Source organism: Leuciscus leuciscus (assembly GCF_965113295.1).
Source record: "Leuciscus leuciscus genome assembly, chromosome: 6".
NCBI classification, from domain to species: Eukaryota; Metazoa; Chordata; class Actinopteri; order Cypriniformes; family Leuciscidae; genus Leuciscus; species Leuciscus leuciscus.
Genome location: NC_138730.1, coordinates 42,001,487 through 42,028,457, shown reverse-complemented (window position 1 = coordinate 42,028,457; position 26,971 = coordinate 42,001,487). Strand labels below are relative to the sequence as shown.

General features: G+C 38.9%; 2 protein-coding genes and 1 long non-coding RNA gene across 3 annotated transcripts in view; 1 reads left to right on the top strand and 2 right to left on the bottom strand.

Moving 5' to 3' along the window:
* zcchc2 (zinc finger, CCHC domain containing 2) overlaps window positions 1–23,519 on the bottom strand; it is a 29,719-nt gene extending 6,200 nt beyond the window's left edge. Inside the window, exons 1-13 of the mRNA XM_082172999.1 lie at window positions 21,162–23,519; window positions 15,238–15,346; window positions 15,075–15,145; window positions 7,466–7,537; window positions 6,188–6,288; window positions 5,289–5,383; window positions 5,079–5,162; window positions 4,946–4,982; window positions 3,823–3,907; window positions 3,331–3,398; window positions 3,047–3,138; window positions 2,826–2,918; window positions 725–1,753 (exon numbers count right to left, since the gene is read on the bottom strand). Of these exons, the coding sequence (XP_082029125.1) occupies window positions 725–1,753; window positions 2,826–2,918; window positions 3,047–3,138; window positions 3,331–3,398; window positions 3,823–3,907; window positions 4,946–4,982; window positions 5,079–5,162; window positions 5,289–5,383; window positions 6,188–6,288; window positions 7,466–7,537; window positions 15,075–15,145; window positions 15,238–15,346; window positions 21,162–21,725 (2,500 nt within the window). The 5' untranslated portion in view covers window positions 21,726–23,519. The remainder of the gene's footprint in view (window positions 1–724; window positions 1,754–2,825; window positions 2,919–3,046; window positions 3,139–3,330; window positions 3,399–3,822; window positions 3,908–4,945; window positions 4,983–5,078; window positions 5,163–5,288; window positions 5,384–6,187; window positions 6,289–7,465; window positions 7,538–15,074; window positions 15,146–15,237; window positions 15,347–21,161) is intronic.
* LOC309501251 lies at window positions 15,816–16,517 on the bottom strand. The gene is made up of 2 exons (XR_014206817.1): window positions 16,207–16,517; window positions 15,816–16,045 (listed from the first exon to the last, which is right to left on the bottom strand). It is a non-coding gene; the product is annotated as an uncharacterized lncRNA (long non-coding RNA).
* The window catches only part of LOC309501348 (uncharacterized protein), a gene marked incomplete at its 5' end in the record, with an annotated part of 33,369 nt that continues 29,680 nt past the window's right edge, over window positions 23,283–26,971 (top strand). The window contains 8 exons of the mRNA XM_082173397.1: window positions 23,283–23,375; window positions 23,460–23,529; window positions 23,858–23,968; window positions 24,442–25,005; window positions 25,588–25,753; window positions 25,901–26,126; window positions 26,451–26,624; window positions 26,780–26,857. Of these exons, the coding sequence (XP_082029523.1) occupies window positions 23,283–23,375; window positions 23,460–23,529; window positions 23,858–23,968; window positions 24,442–25,005; window positions 25,588–25,753; window positions 25,901–26,126; window positions 26,451–26,624; window positions 26,780–26,857 (1,482 nt within the window). The remainder of the gene's footprint in view (window positions 23,376–23,459; window positions 23,530–23,857; window positions 23,969–24,441; window positions 25,006–25,587; window positions 25,754–25,900; window positions 26,127–26,450; window positions 26,625–26,779; window positions 26,858–26,971) is intronic.

Genomic DNA, 26,971 nt, shown 5'->3' with positions numbered 1-26,971 from the left:
AACACTTTGTTCTTTCAAAATGATATGTGGTCATTAATGTGTAATTACTTCTACCAACTAATCAAGTATTCTCGTAAGCGTAGAATCTGCCATTTAGAATACATACGAGCGAGTCGCTCGAATGGCGGCAGCCATGTTGCGCCTCCATCTTGAAAAGCCTTTCGCGTTTTTACACTCAGTGGCACCGTGACGAATGCGAGGGGGAGATTACTCGCGACTGCCGGCAGATTTCCTCGGAATGGGAGGGGCTAGAAAGTAATATTCAGTTGGTAGTCATAAACTATTTCACCGCTAGATGGGAGAAAATCCTACACAGTGTAGCTTTAATTGTGAAATTTTACTGAGATCTAAAATTACTCGTATATCATGAAATAAGACTTTGCTCATATTGCCCACCAATAATCATGATTTCAATATCGACCAAAATAATCCTGATTATGATTTTTTTTTCCATAATAGAGCAGGCCTACTTTAAACTATAGAAGCTGTCTTTTTCTGGGGGTTTTTTCTGGGTTTTTTTAAATACAGCATACAAATTTCCTGTATTTTCTGGTTGTATTCTAATGCATGTATTAACTTTGGAGTTCATTATTCAAAAAAATTTAAATACCCAAGCAGATAATGGGGATGATATGCAAAAATTGCAAATTGGGATGTAAAAAAAAAAAAAAAAATTACATCTGTCTTTGTATACTTGTGTAGAGCGTTACTCGCATCATCGTACCTGTAAGCCCGGCGTCGATGGACGGTTGCTTGCAGTCTTGAGCGTAATGTCCACTCATGCCGCAGTTATAGCAGGACACGTTGTTATTCTTCTTCATGTTGGTTCCGCCAGACATCAGGCCGACCGGTGGAAAGACAGGAGGGTAAAAGCGACGGAAGGGAGGCATCTGAGGCAGGCTGTAGCCCGCCTGCGATGCCATCAAGTGATCCGAGTGAGCGTGCAGGAACGCTGTAGGAGGACCACTGTGGGTGTAGAAGGACAGAGGCGTCCCGTTATTCTGATGACCCTGGGCAGGGAAGCTGTTGCATAGAGACGGAGGGAGGTGGAAGAAGGTAGGCGGAGGCCCAAACATCTGACGGGCAGGTTGGGGCGGCAGGAAGTAGCTGGGTGTCTGATGGGTGCCGTTGCCCCCGCAGGTGCCCCGACAGCCGCAAGAGTTGCAGCCCCCCTGCTGCATCCCGCAGGCCTGTGGGGTAACCGGCAGACTGGAGCTGTTGATGTAGGACAAGGAATCGCTCTGAGCCGTGCTGTGTGTGACCGCGGGGGGTGGTAGGGGGCCCGGCCCTGGGGTGTGCGTGGGTACACTTGTGGGGCAAGGTCCTGGTACTTGGCTATTGGAGATAGGGCAGGAACTGGCGCTGGCAGTAACGGAAGGCTTAGTGTTTGTTTTGACGGGATTGTTGGTAGTGATGTTGGCGGGCTGTAGAGGACACTGGCTGGGCGAGAGGACACTGAACGCCCCCAGCGGTGGCTGTTGCTGCGGTTGAGCGCTGGCCGATGATGTTCCCGGGTCTTGGGCCAGTGGGATGGTGATGGTTATCTTACCCTGTCCAGTGTCCCTCTGGGTAGTGTTGTACTGCAGGGAGTAGGGGAGGCACGCAGCCAGTGCCAACTCCACCACTGTAGGATCATTCTGGGGCTCAGCAACTAATGGATTCACCATGGCAACCGCTTTCCCACCAACGCCTTTGGCGAGGTGAGTCTTTTCAGCTGGTTCCTGGGCCGAGTTATCCGACTGGCTCTCTGTATCTGAACAGACACAAGTTTAAACAATTAAAAATGTCAAACTACTAAAAAAAGGTATCAAACTACAGTATATGACAACAGATTAGAATTTATCATCAAATTACTTTCTAGAGGATGTGACCAATGGTTAGGAGGAACATATATTCACTCATCTGAGTCTAGTATTTATATTAGCCTACATTTGATTAACCCATTACAATAGTCACTTTACAGTAACAAGCACATTTCATGTCCAACAAGAAATATTGTAGCAAAATGTTTATTTTAGTCAGAATTATTGCGCTCCTATTCTATTGCGCTCCTGTTTGGCGCACATGTTCACTGGTCACATGTTCACTGAAATCTGTAAAGTTTAGTTTGCATAAGGCTCGTCTACTCCTGACAGCAAAATAGAAACATTTGCATGAATTTCTAACATTTACAGATGGATAATATACCTAATAAAATTTAAGTTATACACTGAGAAACAATGCCACATCTCCAGTTCATTAAACAGCATCTGACTGGGCAAGTTATATTAAACTATACGCTTTAGCTATATCTTCCCGGTTATTTTAAAGCCCTTAATATAAAGCATGTCTCATGTTTAGGACAAATTGTATTACCCCCACAGCGGCTCACCATTTCGCTATTTTTCAGATGCGTTTGTAATATTAAACTATTGTATATTGATATGAATGTTATTGCCTCATCCTATATCGTTTATAAAAAATATATTGAATCGATATACCGCCCAGCCCAAGCATGAGGTTTAGTTTATTGCAGATTCTTTGGACAAACTATCTCTTTAAAAACACATTCTGAAAACAACATTTTGCATTTCTCCTCTTCTCTATTTTGCTTCCAAATCTAGTTGTCTAATAAACCGGCACAGTACATTATGAATATTGTTGGCTCTTTGACAAATTGCTTCTGTTCCTCTTTTGTAAGTCGTTTCGATAAAAGCATCAGCTAAATGCATAAATGTAGTGTAATAAAACGTAACAGCCGATAGCCTCGTGCTCTGTATACTGTCCTCTCCAATAAAGGCATAAAAAGACCAAAAATATAACATGTATAAAGAAACGTAACACACCTTGGTCCTCCAGGCTCTTCTGGTGAACAGGGCTAGACGGCACAGAGTTTGAGCTCTCTGATGATGTGTCCCCATACCGGTCCCTTCCGGTGTCTAGAAACCAAAGGACAGGAGAAAACAAGGTTGTAGGTCACTGTAAGGCAGTAATACATGCATGCGTGATGTATTTAGAGATGCACAGATATCGATCACTATTGTTTTGTGGTTTTTGGCACAAACACCTTTGCAAGCTGCCTGGTTGATCATCAGTGCTGCAGAAGGTTTCTGGATCCCATTAGAACTCTTGACACCAGCGACTCGTCGTCCTCTATCCCTGAAAACATACAACAGTGGTACAGCAGCCATGATGAGCATATGCACTCCTGCTGCATCCGTGAGCTCAACAAACTGGGTTTTTTGGTGTACATTTTGTTTCAAAATGTTATCTCAGTTCACACACCAGGTCAACATTACAATCTGCACCCATATAGAGGGAAATTAAAGAAATGTGTGTGTGTTTGTGTACCTTTTTCCAGCTGATCTTCCTTTGTTCTTCTGTCCAGCTGTGAAGATTCTTCTGTCACTGGTGCAGCTCTGCAGGAAGACAGAGCAAGAGCGTGTGAGCATAACATACAGTACGTAAAAATAAATCTGTGCATTACCTCAAATTGTGACCAAATGTGTCTGTACTGTATTTGGTACTTTATTTAATTTTTTTAAATAGTATGCAATAGGTTACACAATAAAGTAGTGTGCTGCATTGTAATCACATTAGTGCATTAGGTTTCAAGTTGAATTCGGTGAGTAGCGCCCTGTCCTCATGTTAAAAAACATTGATTGACCGTCCAATCAAACAGTGACTCTTCCCAGTTCATTATTAACTTATGGAAATGGAATTTGAGTACATTGAATTATAGGATACAGTATTTCATTATAGACAGTATGCACTATGTGCACAGTAGTAGTAGTATGCCATTCCAAAAACACCAAAGAGAGAGAAACAATTTCACAGCCTCACCTGATCCAATTCAGTTTCTTTCTTCCAAACTCTCTCTCCATTCTGCTCACAGCTTCCTCTCCTCTGGCATTCGGAGCGCTGATTACTACAGCGAGAGGAACACAGATTATGTGACGAGAGAAGGCCACGAACATCTGAAATCGCATGCTCTCTTGAGTAGGTACTTTTTTGAATAAGTAATTACTTCACGACCGCTAAAAAAGTACGATCTATATAGGATGAGTGTGTGTAGTATGAATGTAATCCCGGACGCACTACATCCGCCATGTTGTCATTATCATGTGATCTACCAGCGCCAGTCACGTCGCTTCACTGCCATTCATAAATCCTCTCCTGTGGCCTCATGGGATAGTAAAGTGTCCATCATATCACACTTCAGAATCTCTCCAGATGTATTATTACTTTTTGCATACTTTTTTATGTGTACTGTGAATTCCGACATACTACTTTATTCACATACTGTTTTTGACCTACTACATAATAGGGAAGTATACGATTTCAGATGCAGCCATAGTTTACTCTACTGATCCGTACAGGACAGTCCTGATTTTAATCACATACGGTGGCCCAGAAGTATTTGGAAGCATAAGAGACATTTAATATATGAATGTCATTGAATTAGATAATCAAACATCAAACATTTTAGACATTTTAAAGAAAGATCGCACAATCACACTTTAGAAGAAGTTCAATCACACACAAAAAAAAGTTTGTTAGGTTAAAAATTATTAGATAAAATACATCACCATTAATAAGATTTTTTTTTTTTTTAAAGAAGTCAAAAATAAAATAAATGTGAAACAAAAATAGTGTGAAAATAAAAATAAATAAATTATATATATGTATATAGGCCACGTATATTATTACAATTTGTAATAATATACAATTACAAATTACAAAAAAATAAATAAAAAATAAACAAAAGTGATATTATTACAATTTAAAATGACTTTTCTATTTGAATACATTTTAAAATATAATTTATTCCTGTGATGCAAAGCTGAATTTTCAGCACCATTACTCCAGTTTTCAGTGGAAATATTTCTTATTTTTATTATTAATGCTGAAAACTGCCTAATATTTCATTGAAAACTGTGATTTTCTTTTTAAAATAAAGGTTTACCTCAGTCCCGCAGCTCTGACACTGTAAGCCTCCACATCTGTAAAGGAGAAAAGACAGTGATGAGACTGCAGCAGTCAGTACAGCATGAGCACTTGTGTTTCTAGGGCAGATCTGACAGGTCTGGATCTCTCACCCTCCTCTAGGCTGGAAGTCTCGGAGCAGTCCTCGGAGAAACCACGTTCAGGCTGATGGATTCTGGTCACGGGTGCACTGGTACCTGCAGAGAGGAGCAGATGGGCTGGTATTACAAAGAGAGATCAGGACAGATGCTCACATTTGGTCATTTTAACAATAGTCATCAACTGATAACATTTTCTGATTGGTCGGTCAGAAGGTTCCTCACAGTGGCTACATGGCAGTACAGAAGCATCAGACAGGAAGAACCTGGAAACATCACATCTCTGAAGGACATCCTGTGATAAAGACAGGAACTTCTCCCTGCAAAATGAACAAGAGAGAGGTAAAGGTTTTTAAAATTTAAACATTTTCTTGCTGGTACAGGCGAGCACAATCTGTGACCGCATCTAAACTGTGCTACAGGAAGTAGAATCCCCTCTGGTCCTGACATCAGTGTTACTGACCCAAATACTGCCATGTGTTCTGGGACTTGAAAAGGACACTTTGTTTCATGTGACAAAAAAAAAAAAAAAAACACTGAACACTGATTCCCTTTGACAATTTGGTGACGAACTTCATCCAAATCTTCAATCGCTGAAGAATTTAAAACCATCTGCATCTGCATACTTCTATATAATTTAAACATTTCTAGTCAGGGAGGGGGTCTGGATAGGTTTAGGTTGGATTCGTTATAATCCTCTCATGCTCACACTTTGAAACTAATACAACTAATGCTCTTGTGTTTTAAAAATTAATTAATTCATTAAATATAAAATAGATAAACATGGCTAAATGTGATTATACCCAGACAGCAACAAAGTGTCGGCCCAGATCCGGCCTACATCTGGTACACGTGGAATCGACCCATACCAGATGTGGGCTGGATCTGTGCCGACAATATGTTGCAATCTGGGAAGTGACATATACCGAATAGTGCTTCAAATTGAACAATAACATGTACAAGCGCTCCGTTCTGGAAAAGATAGAGAGCCTAAGCGATTTAAAAAGGAATGCAAAAGTATCGATTTTTTTAAGGAGTAACGCAAAAGTAACATGTTTCGATTAAAAGTAATAGAAAAAGTCCCCATCATTCGCTCAACATGAATTGAACGAAACGAGATTCACCTGAGGTTTCTCTCCAGTTCTCTTGATTCACATTGATCTCCACGACTGAGTAATCTGACGATGCCCTTCTCAAAGCCATCTGGGCTCTGCTCCTTAGGAAGCTAGAGAGATACAGGGATTGTTTTAGGGATTATTTTAACTCACTTTGCACAGTTTACATTGTCTACAGCTAAACAGGTGATAAAATGCCAAGAAGGCAAAAAACTGAAAGACAGACTGAAAAGGCTGATTGGAATGACATACTACCGCACTGCACATACTTTATTTGCAGTATGCAAAATGAATACCGTGCACAGTATTAGAATTATCTGTATAGAATAACCAGATGACCCAACCATCTATATTAGACTAAATCTGCCGTGCACAACCAAACCACACTGTGGAATACTGTATCCTACAACACAATGTGTCCGACCTGACCCTCCATTTCCAGTGTAATAGCTTGAGTCTTGATTCAATCATTTGATTGGAATGTAATTTCTCTCTCACACTCTCACACACACACACACACACACACACACACACACACACACACACACACACACACACACACACACACACACACACACACACACACACACACACACACACACACACACACACACACACACACACACACACACACACACAATATTCTATCTCCTAACCCCAACCCTAAACTATCTGCATTTTTACATTTTCATACAAGTATTATTTAGTATGTTTATTAATCCATTTCTCTCGCTGGCTGGTCCCCACGATGTAGATTAAACAAGTATACACACACACACACACAGTATGCAGTACATCAGTGTTATTGTTCGCAAAAAAAAAAAAAAAAATCAAAAAAAAAAAATATTAGATGAAAAACTTAAACGAAAGTTTCCTTGGCAATTAATAAAAAAAAAAGTTTAAGTTGAGGTACTAAAATAAAATAAAATAAAATAAAAAAAAATCAAGCTATCTGAAACTAATAACAAAAGCACAAAAAAAAGCATGTAACAAAATTACTAAAACCTAAACTAAAATTAAGAATGAAAATATAAAAACAAAAGCCAATTCCAAATATTAATAAATACTGTATGTAAATAATACTAAAATAACACTGAAGTACACACAATGCAGAATGTTTCGAACAGAGCCGGAGAGAGGGAAATAGAAACCGAAACAGATGGATGTCCCTTGCTGGTCTGGCCAGGTGGCATCTTGCCCGACTGGTTGGCACACTGGCATGTGCGCCAGATCCACGAGACTAAACGAACACAAAATACAGCACCAAAGACCTGTCTCTCTGCTCACCTTTAAAAGGAAATCCTCCAACTCACGGTGAGTTTTGGTGACAGCAGTAGATGAAGAGTCTGACCATTTCACCTGCAAAAGAACAGAAGCTCGGTGAGAAGAGACAAGTATTGCTGTCATCGGGCTGAACAGAATGAATCTTTTACTTGGATTCCCCAAAGCTCATCATATTTCACCCAGACTTTAATAACTGTGCTTGTCCACTTGCCACGGATGCCTTAAAGGAGAAGTTCACTTTTGAAAAAACTTTTGCTGATAATTTACTCACCCCCATGTCATCCAAGATGTCCATGTCTTTCTTTCTTCAGTCGAAAAGAAATTAAGGTTTTTGATGAAAACATTCCAGGATTTTTCCACATATTATGGATTCCATTGGGACCCAAACGGTTCAAGGTCCAAATGACAGTTTCATTGCCGCTTCAAAGGGCTTTAAACGATACCAGACGATGAATAAGGGTCTTATCTAGCGAAACGATCGGTCATTTCAAAAATAAAATAAAAAGTTGACGTTTTATAAGCACAAATGTTCGCCTTGCTCTGTTCTGTGATGCGCGTTCGTGACGTCACGTAATACGCAATTACGTTGAAAAGGTCAAGTTTGATGTGTTTACAAATGTGCGGAAGGAGGACCATATAAACATTTTCAAATGTATTTGTGTCAGTTTATCGTTTAAAATGCCCATTTCGTGTGCGCATCCTGAGTGTTTTAATATTAAAAAGCCAAAAAGAACATTTTCTTCAATTTTTCAAGCGTGACCTTTTCAACGTAATTGCGTATTACGTGACGTCACGAACGCGCATCACAGAACAGAGCAAGCCGAACATTTGTGCTTATAAAACGTCAACTTTTTATTTTATTTTTGAAATGACCGATCGTTTCGCTAGATAAGACCCTTATTCATCGTCTGGTATCGTTTAAAGCCCTTTGAAGCGGCAATGAAACTGTCATTTGGACCTTGAACCGTTTGGGTCCCAATGGAATCCATAATATGTGAAAAAATCCTGGAATGTTTTCATCAAAAACCTTAATTTCTTTTCGACTGAAGAAAGAAAGACATGGACATCTTGGATGACATGGGGGTGAGTAAATTATCAGCAAAAGTTTTTTTAAAAGTGAACTTCTCCTTTAACTTGGATTTCTTCGCATTGTCCTCGGTCAAATATTCCAATACTTTGGGTTCCAGAAATGACATTACAACATTTGAGCTCTTAGACTATTACCTTATTTTCAAATCTTATGGTGTGTTAGGTAAATAAAATATTCTAATGGAATCTCCCCATTGAAATATGGGCATACCTGAAATATTTAAACCAGTCTAAATAAAGACAATGACATCAGCATGGGGCGTATGCCCAGAATCCATTCTTGCCAAACTGGGTCACTGCACTTTTTTTAGGCCTCAGCATTTCAGCCGATAGCATTCGATTGGTTTAAATGAATTCCGCAAGGCTTTAGCTCATGCAAACGTTTTGTAGAAAAGAAATCGAAGTCTCTGAGCTAAACTGAAAATAATATTTAAACATGCATAACTAACATATATTTTAAATCGGTAAAGACTAAAGTATTATTTTCAAACATCTCTATGGTAAAAAAAAAAAATTGGGGACAGTAAGATTATTTTTCTTTTTTTCAAGAAATCAACACTTATTAGTAAGGATGCATTAAATTGATGAAAAGTGATTTTTGTAACACATATATCGTTTTTCACATGTATGTATGTGTATATATGTGTGTGTGTGTGTGTGTGTGTGTGTGTATGTATATATATATATATAGTTTTTTCACATGTATGTATATGTGTGTGTGTGTGTGTGTGTGTGTGTGTGTGTGTGTGTGCATATATATATATATTTTTTTTTTCACATGTATGTATATGTGTATGTGTGTGTGTGTGTGTGTGTGTGTGCATATATATATATATATATATGTGTATGTATGTATGTTACAAAAATCACTTTTCATCAATTTAATGCATCCTTACTAAATAAGTGTTGATTTCTTAAAAAAAAAAATAATAATAAAAAAACTTTTACTGTCCCCAAATTTTTTTACCATTGAGATGTTTGAAAATAATACTTTAGTCTTGACCGATTTAAAAATATGTTAGTTATGCATGTTTAAATATTGTTATACACACACACACACTTAAAGCCATTCCATGTTTGTGGATTTACAGAAGAGAAGAACTTTTCTCACAGTAGTTTTCAGTAGAAATACACAATACATGTTTAAATAAATTACAGCCATTGTGAAAGTTCCATTCCATTCCAGATATCCACTCAAAAAGACTTGATTAGATGATGTCTGTAATCGCGGCAATTCCTCTCTCTCAGACAACAGTGTTTATCTGTAACTCCAAACCGGCTCTTTCAACACCCGGGTAGCCCATCGCACGGAGTAAATATTTTAGCCTTAACAAGGGCTGGCACGCGGTTTGGTCTGCTTCTCCAGTGAATACTGATGTCTTAATCGTAGGGTTTGGCGAGACACAGGTGGTCAGGGTTCAGTGGTAAGCCTGGGAAAGGGTGGAGAATCTGTCTTACAGTGACGCATGGGGATTTCTGATTGGGATGCAACTCACATTAAGTTGGAATTCAAGACTTGAAGACAAACAGAGTAAAGGTAGTGGCTCGAATTTGGGGGGGAGAAGACAGATTTCCTTTTCCTTCAATTCTTGTTTTGATTAGAATGGTTGAGGTGAACTCATTCTGGACTGGAATAACGCCACGTACAAACCAGGCGTGATTGTGCACAAATCACAGCATCTAAAGATTTTATGTTCACACTGAAAATAAAAACATTTCATGTTTAATAATATGAAGTAACAGTAATTTGTGCAATTTATGATGATATCGAAACAAAAGTGACAGAAGCCATGTTTCCATTCCAAACCAGTGAGTCGACCAGTGAGTCGAAGAGGACAAAAATCATCACTTCCTGATAAATTGGTGCTTAATATCACTAAGAAAAGTAGGAAAAGACACTGTATATTAATTTTCATATATGATAAATTACTTGTGTCTTAGAGCACGCAGATGAAATGCAATAAACGTGTAATCTATCATGCTTTCGGAGGCAGATGCTGTTGTTTGGGAACACAGTCATGTAAGAGAGTTCTGGGAGGGAATTCTACCGAACCACTTTGACTGTGCTGTGCAAAAAAAGATCGTTCCGTTGGTTAGTCCGGTTATTAGCCTGGTTAAAACCAGACCATTCTCAGTAGTAACTGAGTTATGGTCTGGCAAAGCTTCATTAATAACTCATTTCCAAAGGGGCGTCACCAACGGACGTCGCTCAAATGCCTCTGGGCGCAATTGGATAGACCTAAAACCAATCAGAGCGATCGTCATCGTGTAAAGCCATATGCTAAGTTACACTACGCCATAAAAGTATATACTCTTTTTGTGAAGAAAATGTATTTACTTTTGAATGTGTAGCAAAAAAGTAGGCAAGCTTTGGGACATACTACTTCGTCATCTTTATCGGACGGATCTGTCGCGTGCGTCCTGTCACGTAAACTGCCCTGTCAATCATCTTGTCACAGTTAAAATTCTCTATTAAATCTAATTTAATTTCCTACCGTTTCGGAGAGAAGTGTAGTAGCACGTTCATCTGCCAGTGGGTCTTTCATGGAAACTGTCCTCATGTGTTTGCAATTTGAATATAATAATACATTTAAAAGTTGAACGGACGTCGCTCAAATGCCTCTGGGCGCAATTGGATAGACCTAAAACCAATCAGAGCGATCGTCATCATGTAAAGCCCGCCCCAACGTTTCTGATTGGTGCCGCGATTTCGACGGATTAGAAATGGGCTTGAATGAGCTCTTTGCCAGACTACTTGCAGAGCAAATCTAAATTTGCCGGAAGTTGTCTGGGTTTTCCCAGGCTATCCGGTTATGCCATTACATTGAAAGTCACATGACTTTTTTTTTTTTTTTTGTAATACGCATCGAGGAATTTATTCGGTAAACGTGTTTCCATCGAAGTTGATACGCATGTTTTCTCACCGGATAAAAACGAGTCTTTAAGCGCATCTTTATGCGTTTCCATGCAGCAGTTTTGGATACAATATCCCCAAATGCGCATAAAAATAGGCGTATGAAAACATAGCTACAGATGTTTTAAACACTTAAAAATCTCTGTCAGCACTGTTTTCTATCTTAATATATCCTGGGGAAAGTAGAGCAAAAGTCTTGTCATGTCCTCAATACGTCTCCTTCCCACTTCAGCCTCCAAACAGCCTTTAGGTTACGAAAACTGAACAACAGCCCAGCAGACAGGCTGTTATGGAAGTTCTGTTTATTTGTAATAAATGAAGAATTTTGTGTCACTGAACATTTAGCCCCTGAAATAGAATAGTTGCATAATGCCGAACCAAGTCAAATAACGTTTTATTTACTTGTCAAAGCCAATTTTCACTCGCACCCTGTCTGTAAGTTTTAGGCAGACAGCTCAGCATGACCTTTTACAAGACCTGATTAATAGTGAAATTGTCAAAGCCATTTTAAAAGTGGAACTAGTTCATGCATCCTAAAAACACAACGCTCAAAAAAAAACCCAGAACGAGTTATGGCGCAACAGCTAAAGATGCCAGTCTTGATGAGTACGGCTGTAGGAGCGGTTCTAGCGGTCAACTTAAAGACTGATGATGTCTTAAAACCAATCCATCAGGATGACCAAAGCCTAGTTAGCGGACTCTATCGTTTTTCAACTTTTCACCTTCAACCACCTTTTCACGGCCCATGGACAAATTCAAGAGCTTAATATTTTTCTCATTAAATACTGTTTCACCCGAAAATGCGACAATATCAAAGTAATGTGAATTGAATTGTGTGACCAAATAGACCATTTATTCAAACTAAAAATGCAAAAAATGACTCTCTCACTTATCAAAGATGTCAGACAATTGCAGAACAGCCCAAACAAAACATGCAAGATTTTCATCTTGCTTTCCTTAGTTTCATATTTTCCTTGGTACACTACAATGATTTTTACAAGATATTTATCGTAGCTTTTGTGATAAAACTGTTTTGTAGGATTCCAGGGCAGTTTTGACCCCCGAAAATTACACGATACATTAAGCAGAGGAAAAGAAAAGCACTTCTCTCAGTCAGGCCTCTCTCTTTCTCTCTCTCTCTCTCCCTGGCCGTTTTGGCACCGGTCCATACTCTCACTGTGAGCCGAGCCAAAGCCTCTTTGGTGAGGCTGTCAACTCTGTATCAACAACCGGATGTTTACAGCTCAGGCTTTGCATGTTTCCTCACTTGTCCCAGAGAGACAAGAATCTCATGTACACAGCCGAGAGCTCAGCTCAGCTTTCAGGACATGTCTGGAGCCATAGAGGCGGAGAGCACGTTCATTTTAAGGCCTTTTTAACACCATGAATAATGCAAAGCGTGTGTGCAAATCTAAAACAACAGCTTCGACAAAGACATTAACTGTGATTAACTGTGAATTGATTCACACTGCACCTACGCAACATCAATGTTCTTTTTAACCAACCACATTAGCACAAATAAAATTCGAACTTTACTGTACAGCGTATTTCCGAGTGGAACATGATATTCAATGAGGGGTAAAAAAAAAAAATGTAGTGTAGGACTTTGTCCATCGGGAATTGACTAAATCGTGAAACGTGGGTGTTAGCATACCAGAATGTGGCCAGGCGGTTTGGTATTGAAAAAACATGTACAATAACACCAAGAACATGAATTAAGAAAGTGAATGGGGTCCATTTTGATTTCATGTTGAACCTTATCTTTTCCATAGCAATCTAAGCCCACTCCATATAGCTGTATAATATCAAATGCATCAAATATTAAGGATGCAGCAATATTAAAGTTCTGGCAGATATTGAGATTAGATCAATTATTGTTATTGTGTGGCCTAAAGAAAATGTATTTTAAAAATGATAAAAACTCTATTATATTTAGCAATAATTATGCGGGAATAAATTTGGCGATATGACTACAATCTTATTTGACAATATGAGAAATTTTAATTCACGATAACAATATTTATTAGGGCTGGGTAAAAAAATATCGATTTCTCGATATTAATCGATTCTCATTTTTACGAACCAATATCGATTCTTAAAATTCAAGAATCGATTAGTCATCCTGTTTTCATTTGATGAATGAATGGAACATTGTAGCGCGCATCCCATCCAATAAATCACAATTATCTTTGTGCTTTGTTACTAATGATATGAAATAAAGTCTTACATTTCAAATTACGTCCATTTTCTTACGAAATTCAAAAACATAAACAGTTTTGGTGCTGTGGCGTGAGATCACTCTGGCTCAGCTCAGCTCTAGAGAAGCACATGATCTTCTCTTCCGCCTTAATAATACCAGTTACAGCGCGAAATAAACATGAATGAGCATCTGAAAGTGTGTACAACTTATCGAAATCCGTATCATGTCACATGGAATCGCTCAATCAGTGTTTCAACCGTGGAAAGACGTCAGTTAAACAGCTTGTGTAACATGTCATGTAACTCACATTTACCTCAGAAAAACCATGTGACCATAAACTCGTTAGTCAGCTAAAAATTAACTCTAGAGAGGAGCATTTTGCTAAATATATGCACCATATATATATATTATATTCATTATAATTTGTAATGTTCTTCAGTATTTAATGTTTGAATAAATCTGGCAAGTTTTTATGACAGCCACCATTTAAATGTTTATATTTCATATAACTTTCTTATTATGCAAATAAAAAAAAGTGTAATTTAAGTGTTTGTATAGCTACAAATCAGTTAATTTATACCTTCAACATTATAGTAGGCTACAACTGACTCCCATATTACAGCATTAGTTAAGCGATTTGTTTTCCTTGAGAAAATATGCCATGTATTATACCTGATATCCAAAATAATCAATATTGAATCGGAATCTAATTGCAAGCTTATGAATCGAAATCGAATCGAATTGTGAAATGTGTGTCAATACCCAGCCCTAATATTTATTATAATAGTTATTTTTTTCGCTTTATTTTTGTCATCCGCTGGAATTTATACGGAAAAACCAACGCCATCATTACAGTTAATATCACTGTGTGAGACGATCACTGAGGAAGCCTCCAGAGCTGAAATACAGATATGGTAATAGACGTTTCATTTCCGGTACGCACTGTAAACACTAGACCAATTACAACAGACTGGGCGATCTGACCAATCAGAGCAGAGTAGGCTCTCGGAAAGGAGGGGTTTATAGAGACTGAATCCTTTATTGAACCGTTTCAGACGCTGTGCTTATGCAAAAGTCTTTTTTGACCTTGGATGCATGTAAAACTTTTGTAGGAGACCTCCAAAACAAAATTAGGAACTTTTAAAATACCATAATAGGGGCACTTTAAATTAGAATTTAATTCATTAATACAGTCATTTGAATTCGGTGGAAATCTGTATATTCTGTGCAGACAAACCAACATTTCTTTTCTTGCTTTCTTAGGAGACTCTTACTTACCGTTGTGACACACAACTACGGGTGCATGTCATTCTAAATCATTTTCCACAAGTGTGAAAATCCTGGAAGCTTCTTTTAAATGAAACGTCAGTGTTGAAACTCGGCTGTCTCTGAGGGGTTTTTGAACTTACCTCGAAACTGTACAGCCTGCCTTCACCTCCCATAGTAACCTCCTTCAGAATGATCTTCTCAATGTGCACCACTGCAACATCAGAGAACATCATCGTTACAGGGCTGCAAATGTGGCTTTATTCTTAACGCTGAAACTGTTTTCAACATGCGACGGTGAGATACCTTCCCTCGGCGTCGTGCCGCTGAGGTGTGGACTGGCGTTGCTGCAAAGAGTCCAGTCTACGTCATTCTCCCGGTGTCGACAGAGGAACCCCGGCCTGGAAAACTGGCTCTGTCACAGCGAAAGACACATTAATTAAAAAGGTGAGTAAACACATTCATTTCCAACATCACACTTTCTAAAAAGGAAAATAGACGCATGTTTATAATATATACATTTATATACACTGTAGGTTTATTGTCCTTTCCACACTTTAAAAGCAAAAATGTAATGTTAAGCAACAAAAAAAAACAAAAAAACAAAAAAAATATATATAATATATATATATATATAGCCATCTTACAATACTAATTATAAATAGTTGATAACTGATTTTTTATTTTTATTATTATTTTAGTAGACAGCAGGATGGCCATTATAATAAATATATAATAAAAAATAAATGTTGAATAAAAAATAGCTAATGAAGTGAACACTTAAATATTTACTTAAACTCAAATACTTTGAAGATGCATACAGAAAATGTGTACATTATACTTTGACGGCTGTTGGTAGATTTTGTTATTGGACACTACACCACTTCAGTTAAAGGGATACTCCACTTTTTTGGGAAATAGGCTCATTTTACAACTCCCCCAGAGTTAAACAGTTGAGTTTTACCGTTTTCGAATCCATTCAGCCGATCTCCAGGTCTGGCGGTACCACTTTTAGCATAGCTTAGCATAGATCACTGAATCGGACAGGACCATTAGCATCTCTCTCAAAAAAAATGACCAAAGAGTTTCAATATTTTTCCTATTTAAAACTTGACTCTTCTGTCGTTACATTGTGTACTAAGACCGCCGGAAAATGAAAAGTTGTGATTTTCTAGGCTGATATGGCTAGGAACTATACTCTCATTACTTCGTAATAATCAAGAAACTTTGCTGCCGTACCATGAGTCCAGCAGGCGTAATGATATGACACAGCACCTGAAAATAGGTCTAATAGGTTAGACAAACTTAGTCCCGGTCACGTTGGAAGTTACCGAGCTGGGGACTATTTTCAGGCGCTGCGTCATATCATTACGCCTGCTGGACTCATGGTACGGCAGCAAAGTTTCTTGATTATTACGCAGGACTGAGAGTATAGTTCCTAGCCATATCAGCCTAGAAAATCGCAACTTTTCATTTTCCGTCGGTCTTAGTACACGATGTAACTACAGAAGAGTCAAGTTTTAAATAGGAAAAATATCTAAACTCTTTGGTCATTATTTTTAGAGAGATGCTAAAGGTCCTGTCCGATTCAGTGATCTATGCTAAGTTCGGCTGAATGGATTTGAAAATGGTAAAACTCGACTGTTTAACTCTGGGGGAGTTGTAAAATGAGCCTATTTCCAAAAAAAGTGGAGTATCCCTTTAACCAATCAGGTGCAGTTATAAACTTAATCAATATACAGCAAAAAGCCCACATGTTGCTGTATCACTAATTTAATAATTTCCTAGTTTCAAGACATTTCATTGGTGTTTTTTTTACAACAAAACACGATCTGACATTTCCAAATGAGGGCCGTAAATCAAAGCATTGCATATGAGGCGCGACACTTACACAATCAAACCAAATAAAAGCCATTCACATTCAGTCATTCAAAATATGTCAATTACTTTGATTGAACCAAGTGATCCATCGTTTCCTCTTGTTTTATAGCAATTAAGCATAATGCTACATCGTACATGTCCACGACTCATCGCCATCATTTAAACCATTAACATCATTCTCAACTTGACATCAGCAACAAACAACATACATTCATAAACAGACAATGTCATCTTGGAGACCCGATTCAGTCTAATGAGTGCGACGAAAAACCCCACACATGGCCTCATTTACAAAATGCAAAGCCCACAATAAAGTCATTCACAAGGAGATCAAAGGAGATCAGGGAGGATAGCATTGAACCACAAGCCTATAAGACAGACGAATTTAGCAAAGCAAACGTCCCATCATGTACTTGTGTTGGATTAAAGGCTTTGTAGATTTGGGATAGCACATTCCATATTCCTATCAAGGAGGAATAAGGAATGTGCTATAATTTGCTGACACATATAACTCACATTAGATAACCAGGCAAAAAAAATAAAAAATAAAAAAATATTGCAATGCCATACCACTTGTTTGTAAGATCTCACTGTTTCTGTGTAAATGGAATATTTTTGTTATTTAATGTTGATTAATAATATATTTGATCACAGTATTTGCCAGGATTTTTCCTGTCAGTGTCTTGTTTAAGAGAGACACTTTACATGACTGAACATATTGACAGCTGTCAATCATCTGACATGAGCACATGTATCCTGCAGATGTCTGATACACCTCTGGCTCTCCCTAGTCAAAAACAAACAAACAAACAAAAGGAATCCTATTGGAGTATCTAAAAGCAATCCGAGATGGAATTTTCTTCCAAGATTCCAACAGAACTAAACAAAACTGCTTCTTTAGAACTCCCAACAAGACCAGGGTCCTCATTTATAAAACTTTGCGTGGGATTTGCGTCAGAAGTGGCGTACGGATGAAACACAGGACGTGCGTAGTCTGCGTACGCACAGAAATATTCGGATTTATAAAACCGTGCGCACGCACATCCTACGCAGTTTTCCCTTAATAAATCACAATCAATCCTAAATGTAGCGCAGCTTTTGCGGCTTCATGTCACGCCCATAAATAGTCCGTGAAACGCCCACAAGTTAATATTCATCAATTGCGAAATCATGGCAAACACAGAGAGGAAAACCAAGAAACGTAACTTCACTCAATGTGAAGTAGAAGTTATCGTTGGCGAGGTGGAAAAGAGGAGTAAAATATTGTTTGGAGGGCAGGGCACAGTGTGGGCATTACTAATGCCAAAAAGGCAATTAAGTGGCAAAAGGTTGCAGACGCCGTTAATGCTGCATCCTCACAACCTCGGACCGTGGCCGAAATAACAAAGAAATGGTCGGACAACGCCAGAGTGTGTCTGCCACGGGTGGGGGAAAGGGGACACCAGAGCTGACCCCTCTTGATGAGAGACTGGCGCAATTATTGGGGAATCCCTATTAAAGGGTTAGTTCACCCAAAAATGAAAATGATGTCATTAATGATTCACCCTCATGTCGTTCCAAGCCCGTAAGACCTCCGTTCATCTTCGGAACACAGTATTTTAGATTTAGTCCGAGAGCTTTCTGTCCCTCCGTTGAAAATGTATGTACGGTATACTGTCCATGTCCAGAAAGGTAATAAAGACATCAAAGTAGTCCAAGTGACTACAGTGACTCAATCTTAAGTTTATCAAGCGACGAGAATACTTTTTGTGCGCAAAAAAACAACAAAAATAACGACTTTATTCCACTATTCATGTCCTTCTCTCTGGGCCTCGAGTGAGTTCACGTAGTGTTTTAGCGCAGCGCATCTGTGTTGTACGTCACACGTAAGCTCACTATTGGCCGACGCTGGTCATGTGTGTGATGCGTGTGTACAACACAGAAGCGCTATGCAGTTTTACTACGTGAACTCACTCGAGGCCCAGAGAGAAGGAAATGAATGAATGAAATGAAAGTCGTTATTTTGTTTGTTTTTTGCGCACAAAAAGTATTCTCGTCACTTTATAAATTTAAGATTGAGTCACTGTAGTCACTTGGACAACTTTGATGATGTCTTTATTAGCTTTCTGGACATGGACAGTATACCGTACATACATTTTCAATGGAGGGACAGAAAGCTCTCGGACTAAATCTAAAATACTGTGTTTTCCGAAGATGAACGGAGGTCTTACGGGCTTGGAACGACATGAGGGCGAGTCATTAATGACATCATTTTCATTTTTGGGTGAACTAACCCTTTAAGTGGAGTGGTGACTGAGGCGGAGGGGGACACTGACACGCCAAATGCGCCGGATGACATAACATGCCAATATTATTGCAAAACATATTTCATCTTTTTGCAAATGTGTTAATTTGCTTTTCTATTGTAATCTTCGTTTGATTTTGTTTGTTTTACACTGCAGATCGATCACACGGGTGTTCGTGTAGGCTGTTAATTGTAAGACTTGCTTTGTGAAGTCTTCATGTTATTTATGAGAGGCAGTATTGCCATTTCTTTTACACAACGGTCTACAGTTTCACACACTTCACGTGTTTCTTCCCTCTGCCATTTCTCATCTCACCCGTTTTTGTGTGTACGCCTGGGTCAGAGTTTGCGTGAAGGACCGCACATTTCCCCGTCAAGTTTGCTTTTTATAAATACCAATTATTGCGTAGAGAGCGTCGTACGCCTTCTTTTGTGCGTACGCAACGTTTATAAATGAGGCCCCAGAACAGGAACAGGCACAGGCACCTGCAGAACATCCACTGGAATGTAAATAAAATCTCCCAGGAACCACGTGATTCCTTTAACTGCCCAAACAGTGAGACTTTATTCCAGCACAAAACCTTTAGAACTTTAATAAGCACTGCACAATATCCAATAAGACTCTAAAAATTAAATAATAAATCGAGAAATCTTGTAGGAGTGTCAGTTTATCCAGTAGGATCTTATTTGATCCTTTAGGATTGATTCGAAAGTATGATAGAAATTCCAACAGGAATCCAGCACACACTCCTTTTTTTTATGCTAGAGGTTATTCAGTTTCATAAACCAGTTTAAGTGGCGGTACCATGGAGCACTGACGGCATCACATGATAACACCATGGTATTTTACTAGTATCGGCATAACATATACTATGATATACTATGGTACTTTTTGTTAGTGACTTTAAATCTTTACATGATTCATATTGGTACAGAATGGTTAGCATATGCTTCTCCAAGTGTTTTGGTAATTTGTATTAGTAACTTTATTACATATTTTATTACTTTAAAATATCATTTATTTCTGTGATGCAAAGCCATTACTCCAGTCTTCAGTGTCCATCAGAAATCATTCTAATGCTGATTTATTGCTTAACTGTTGTTAACAGTTTTTCTGCTTAATATTTTTTTATAACCTTTTTTTTTTTTTTTGGGGGGATTCTTTGATGAATCAAAAGTAAAAATAAAAAAAGAGCAGCATTTATTCAAAATAGAAATATTTTGTAACAATATACAATACCGTTAAAAAGTTTAGGGTAAGCAATTTCTTTCTTTTTTTAAAAAAGAAATGAATACTTTTATTCAGCAAGATGTGTAAAGTGTGTAACTAAAAAGTGATAATAAAGATTTATATTGTTAGAAAACATTAGTATTTTGAATAAATGCTGTTATTCCTCAATTAATCCTGAAAAAAAGTATCACAGGTTCCAAAAAAATATTAAGCAGCACAACTGTTTTATAACATTGATAATAATGGAGGAGCAAATCAGCATTAGAATGATTTCTAAAGGATCATGTGACTCTGAAGAATAGGATAAATTCAGCTTTGCATCACAGAAATAAATTACATTTTAAAGTATATTAAAATAGAAAACCATTATTTTAAATTGTAAAAATATTTCACAATATTACTTTTTTTCTGTATTTTTTATCAAATAAATACAGGCTTGATGAGCATAAGAGACTTCTTTCAAAAACAAAAATAGTAATGTTGGTAGGCCCTACTGTATTTATATATATTATATTATATACGATATATTATACACTATATATATATATATATATATAATGTATGTATGTGTGTGTGTGTGTGTGTGTGTGTATATATATAAAAACCGTGGTATCTTAAAAATCGTGGTATCTTTAAAAATCCTGGCAAATAATGTGATCAAATATATCTTACCATCTAATGTACCCTGGTAACAGTTACTGTCACATTAATTTTCTGTAGGGGCGGTACTTTCAACTTCCATCGTATATTTTGGGGAACGTGATCAAAACATTAAATTACCATAGTATTTTTGCCACTATTATTATTAGTGATTATGAGGTAAATATCACACACCCATTTTTGGAGTCTGTCCAACTGCGCACGCAGCTCTACCCGCTGATGGAAACTGAACGCCGGGTGTAACGAGCCCATCATGAAGAGCAGCCGCAGTTGGTCCACCGTCTCCGGCTCCGGTAGAGCCCCGCACATCCCCGCGTCCATTCGACTCAACGTCCTGAAGAGAATCCCAGCGCATTCCCTGCTCTTGGATCCGAGCAAAGACAAGTAAACAAGCAGTTTGGACAGCACCACGGGGTCGCTTACGTCCACCAGCCCTTCTAGATCAGCGGGGCAGTTGGCCCGGATCTCGAAATCCCGCAGGACGCTGAAATCTCTCCGGGCCAGATCCTCCAGACAGGCGCCGAAGAAGCGCAGCTCCAGCGGCTGACACATATGCAACAGCCCGCAAAGCAGCTCCACGCGTCCGGCAGGGTTCAGCTGTAAGCCGAACCACTCGAACACCGTCTCCTTATCGAGCGGAGCCGCTCCGGTGCCGCTCTCCCGTTCGGTTCCGTTAACGGAATTCAAGTCGCATCGGTGATTTTCGCCTCCCGCCGCTCGCAGCTTCATCTTCATCATTATCAGCTCTCAAACACGATCATCAGAGATAGAAGTCCATGGATGGTGCTTTCTGGACAATATTTCGGCATCAAAACGCGATGAAATTCCCGAGTTAGGGCGGAATTTCGTTAAAATTCGCCGTCGGTAGTGTGTGACGGTGTGGCTGTGGTCAGTTTGCCAGAGATTACTCGCCTGCCGTGCCTCCAGAATATCCTGTCAATCATCCGTGACTCCACCCACTGGTCATATCATATGAGTCGCAGGGTCCTAAACTCACCCTTTTGCTCTCATTTGGCAGATCGAAATATACATTTTTATGGAGTGATTCGACATACAAACTATAACAAATGTATTTAAATAATTAAATATATTTATGCAACACTAATTTAACAAAATACAATTAAATATCACAATAATTAATTACATAAACCACAAGCTTATTTTTCTCATAAATCCATAATCCAGACATTTAGCTCTAAATTGATGACGTCATGATATGAAGAAGTCTTCAATCTCAAGTAATGATTTTAGGCATATTTTTAAGAACTGTTTTATTTTATTTGAGTTCAAGTTTTTCTTTTTTTTAAATAAGGGAAATTTAAAAGCACACATGAATCACTTTGAACCACTAGGGGTCCCCGAGCCCAGGAATTAGTTATGCAAGTATGTACTCAGTGTAAAGACCATTGTATCCACTAGAGGGCGACATTGTATAGCTGTGACATGATATGCATAGTTCAACTCTCTGCTTCACAAAGTTTCAACTCCAAGAACATGTAGAGTTAACATTATGCAAATGTCATAACCACTCTCCCCAATACCATCATTTCATTGAATTTATTAGGACAAGCAGAAACATTTCTCATTCTTCATTCTTGAGATGATATATATCATTCATTTCCAGTGCTTTTCCACGCTAGATCCTCGACACAACAAACGCATTGTAGTTCAGCGTCATTACATCATATTAAAAACACCACACACCATTAACTCACATGCTTCAGTTCAGTTGAGTTGTTTATGTCTTCTCTATTTTTGTCTAATGTGATTCCTCTGGTAGCTGGAGAGGCCCACCTTTGATCCAAAATAGCTCTGTTAATATATAAATGTGTTTGAACAGTGGATATGTGTACAATTCTGTGGTGTATAAATATATACACAGGAACGTTTAAGCAAAGCAGCTCACAGGTACATGTTCCTTCCCCAGGTACTAATGTGGTTGGATGTGCTACTTTCTTTCTAAACATATTTTCATTCATAAACAGCCCAATAGAGAACGACGGTGGTCCCTTTTTCACAGTATTGGGATTCAAAGGAAGGCGCCAACATCTGTGTTTAAGTATCTGACCTAAACAGATGGAAACAAACTATGTGCTACTGGAAGAATAAAGACATATTCTTTGCTGTAACACAAAAGACATTGCACAGACATGATGTTAATGCAATGTCAATGGACTCTACTAAATAACTCAATGCATGACGGCAGAGAAAATAAAGACACTTTGGACTGCGCTATTTGTGGCACGGGCCTTGGGAATGGAGGCTTGGAGCCATTTGGCTTGACTTTCTTTGAAGATGGTTTTGTGGAGGGTTAAACCCGTACTCCTCCCTCTCTCTGATGCCTGTCGCTCCTTCATTCTGCCCAGGGAAGGCTGTACGTCACTGTGGGTGCAGATATAAAATAGTCTTTGGCTGTATCTTGCCATCTGCGCACTGGACTGTACTTCACGTCAGTGATGAGAGCATTTTTAGCTGTTGCCTTGTAACGTGTTGGTGCCGACTGACTTTTTAATCCTCTGGATATCCAGGACTCACACTGTTGGTGAGAGATTTAAGTTTCTACTTGTTTATTGACATTTTTGATGTTCTCTCAATTTAACTTTTCCAAGGACCATGGTATTACTTTATAAAATATCCCATGGGAAATCATGGCAACACCATCGTTTTTGGATGCATTTGTTAAAACAACATAATTGAATCATGTACTTCTGCAGTGCTTTTTGAAAATGTTTTGAAGTCTGAAGACATTTTTTTGAGTCTTTACATTAAGCATTTACAATTTAATTGTAAAACAAAGTAATAATTCTGAGAAGGCTCATTTCATATAATGATGATTATATATTTACATAACATTTCCATCTTTTTCACAGGCTACGTGGCTTCTAGTTGCCATACCATGAGGACATGGAGGTTTTGTTCACTGGTCGTTTGTGTTTTGTTGCCGTACATCAGTGGATTCCAGCAAGATGACACTCAAGCTGGTATGTTATCCTATTCTTAGTCTTATACTTTATGATATATTAGTCAAATGGTTTAAATCATTGACCATTTTAACAATATAAATGTGCCTTAAAGTGACACTCTTGAGGAATTTGTAGCTCACACAGGAAATCAAGGCAGTAGCAACGTCAAGGTCATGGGTTCAATTTAAGGGAATGCATGAACTGATAAAATGTACAGGTATACCTTGAATGCAATGTAAGTCGCTTTGTATAAAAGCGTCTGCCAAATGCATGTTGATGAATACACTTAAAGTAAATTACTTTAGTGACATTTATTCAGTCATTCTTGTGTTGACACTGTAGGGTGAATTCAGGTAAACTTAGCAACTCTTGACATTGAGATATCAGGAATGGACAAATGTACTTGTCTCCACTTTACATTTCCTCAAGAAATGTAACACGACTCTGTGTGCATGTGGACTCTATGGCCAAATGTTTTCCTGGGTTTGCAGGTTGTAGCACAACACCCAATGACCTTGCGTTCATCATCGATGGCTCCTCAAGCTTGGGGCTCCCCAACTTTGAAACAGCCAAGCGCTGGCTCATCAACATCACCAGTGGCTTTGACGTGAGCACCAGGCACACTCAGGTGGCGGTGGTCCAGTACAGTGACACCCCTCGCCTGGAGATTCCTCTGGGAAAGCATCAGAACGGCCAGGAGCTCGTCAAGGCCATCACCTCCATCTCGTACCTGGGAGGCAACACGCGGACTGGCCGCGCCATCAAGTTTGCCACGGACCACGTCTTCGGGATGCCCAACCGCACCTCCAAGTCTCCCAGAAACCGCATCGCCGTGGTTCTCACCGATGGACGTTCACAGGATGACGTTGAGGATGCTGCAATAGAGGCCAGGGCACAGAATATTGTTCTGTTTGCAGTCGGTGTGGGGAATGAGATCACTAACTCTGAGTTGGTGTCCGTGGCCAACAAGCCAGCCTCTACTTACGTGCTACACGTGGAGGACTACAAGTCTATTGCAAGCATATGGGACCTGATGGAGCAGAAACTATGCGAGGGTGAGTCCTGCTTGACTTTGGAGCATATTTTTATAATCATTACAGGGACATAAACTTGCGGCCTAATACATTTGTTTACTCCTGAAGAGAGACTTGGTCATCATCTGCCATGACAGGATGCAATACAGACCATTGGAGATCTTTGGACTAGTGACTTTTTATATGGTCACTGCTTGTTAATTTGTTAATCAACCTTGTCTCAGATGTTTTTCCTGAAATTCCTTAGGAGAAATAGTAATCAAATTAATGTGGATAGCTGCTCAGATTTGGTTTGGGAAGAATTTGATGCGAAATCTTGAGTTTATATTAAGATCTCAGACTTTTGAGACTTTTTTTTTTTTTTTTTTACAGTGTTGAGATCTCTTCTGAAAAGTCCCAATTTACTCTCCATTTAATCTCCTTGCTGTTTAGGACAAATAACTGAGATATTAAAGAGGTCTCATTTAATTAGATCATTCTTATTCTGTTATGGTTGTCGGGTTATCGAACACGTTCTGATCCAAAGCATTCCACAACAGTTGAAGTGCAACTAGAGGCTGTAAAGTGTCTGTGAATTGAGTGGCTGCATTCTCTCATTCACAGAATCGGTGTGTCCGACGCGAATCCCTGGGACTGTGAACGATCAGAAAGGCTTTGATTTAATGAGCCTGATGAAGATCGAGCAGGAGGCTCAGAAGGTTCAGGGCTCTTTGATATCAGAGAGAGCGTCACAGCTCAGCCCTCGCATGGACATCACTCATGACACCAGGTGATTTTTGCTTTGCAATTTATAGCTCATAGATATATTCTTGCACATGTTGAAGTGCTTGACTTATGTCAATGTGATGTAAATGAGATGTTCCTGTGGTTAGATATTCAGGCTACTCTGACCTACTACACCTAATGTTCCTCACAGAGAGATCTTTCCAGAAGGCCTTCCACCAGCTTTTGTGTTTGTGGCAACTCTACGCTTGAAAAACCCAGCTCACTGGATGAAGTTTGACCTCTTGAGGGTGTTATCTCAGGACGGAGTTAAGCAGATCGCTGTGACTGTGAACGGACCAGACAAATCTGTCACTTTCTCCAGCACAAGCACTCTGAAGAAAGAGCAGACAGTCATTTTTAATGACAGAGGGATCAAGGTCTGTGAAATTTTTGTGTCACTTTTAAATCTCATTAAGACAAACACTGGCTGCATGCATCCCAGTTCACAATATATCCATCCAAATGAATATAATATTCATTTTTTAGGGGAACTAACCCTTTAAGGTGTTCTATAAATGAATAATGTTCATAAATTGAGATTGAAACGGAGTAAAGGCTTGGACCCAGAAGCATTATTTGATAACTTAACAATTTAATTGTGTATTTATGTCTTAAATAATTTGTTACCTGTCAGGTGTGCTTTGCAAAATGGTTGGACTGAATGTGTATGTCTTTTAACAATATGATTTATGTCTCCATAGAGGCTCTTTGACACGGATTGGCACCAGCTGAAGTTCTTGGTGAAGCCCAAGCGCATCACTTGTTTCGTAGATGGTGCGTATGTGGAAGAGCAGCTCCTAGATCCAGTTGTTCCTATCTACATTAACGGAAAGACTCAGGTGGCCAAGAAAACCAGTATCGAGACAACAGTCCCCGTGAGTGTTTCCAACATTTTAATGCTCTTTTTGACACCTGACTGATCACAAGTTTTAACGTGCCAAGTTATAATGATCAGAAGACCGGTAGTTTGCTATCACAATATTCAGATCAGATCATTACATTTCTGTTGTGTCTGGTTCTGCTTTATCAGATTGTGCTGCAGAAGTTACGGCTCTACTGTGACCCCCAGCAAAGTGAGCGAGAGACAGCATGTGAAATTTACTCTGTGGTAAGACCGTAATGTTATCTGCCACACTACTGGGCATGTACAGCATGGATCAACATCCTTTGTTAGTTCTGGAACAACATTCCTATTCAACAATCATAGCCGTAACCTTATTTC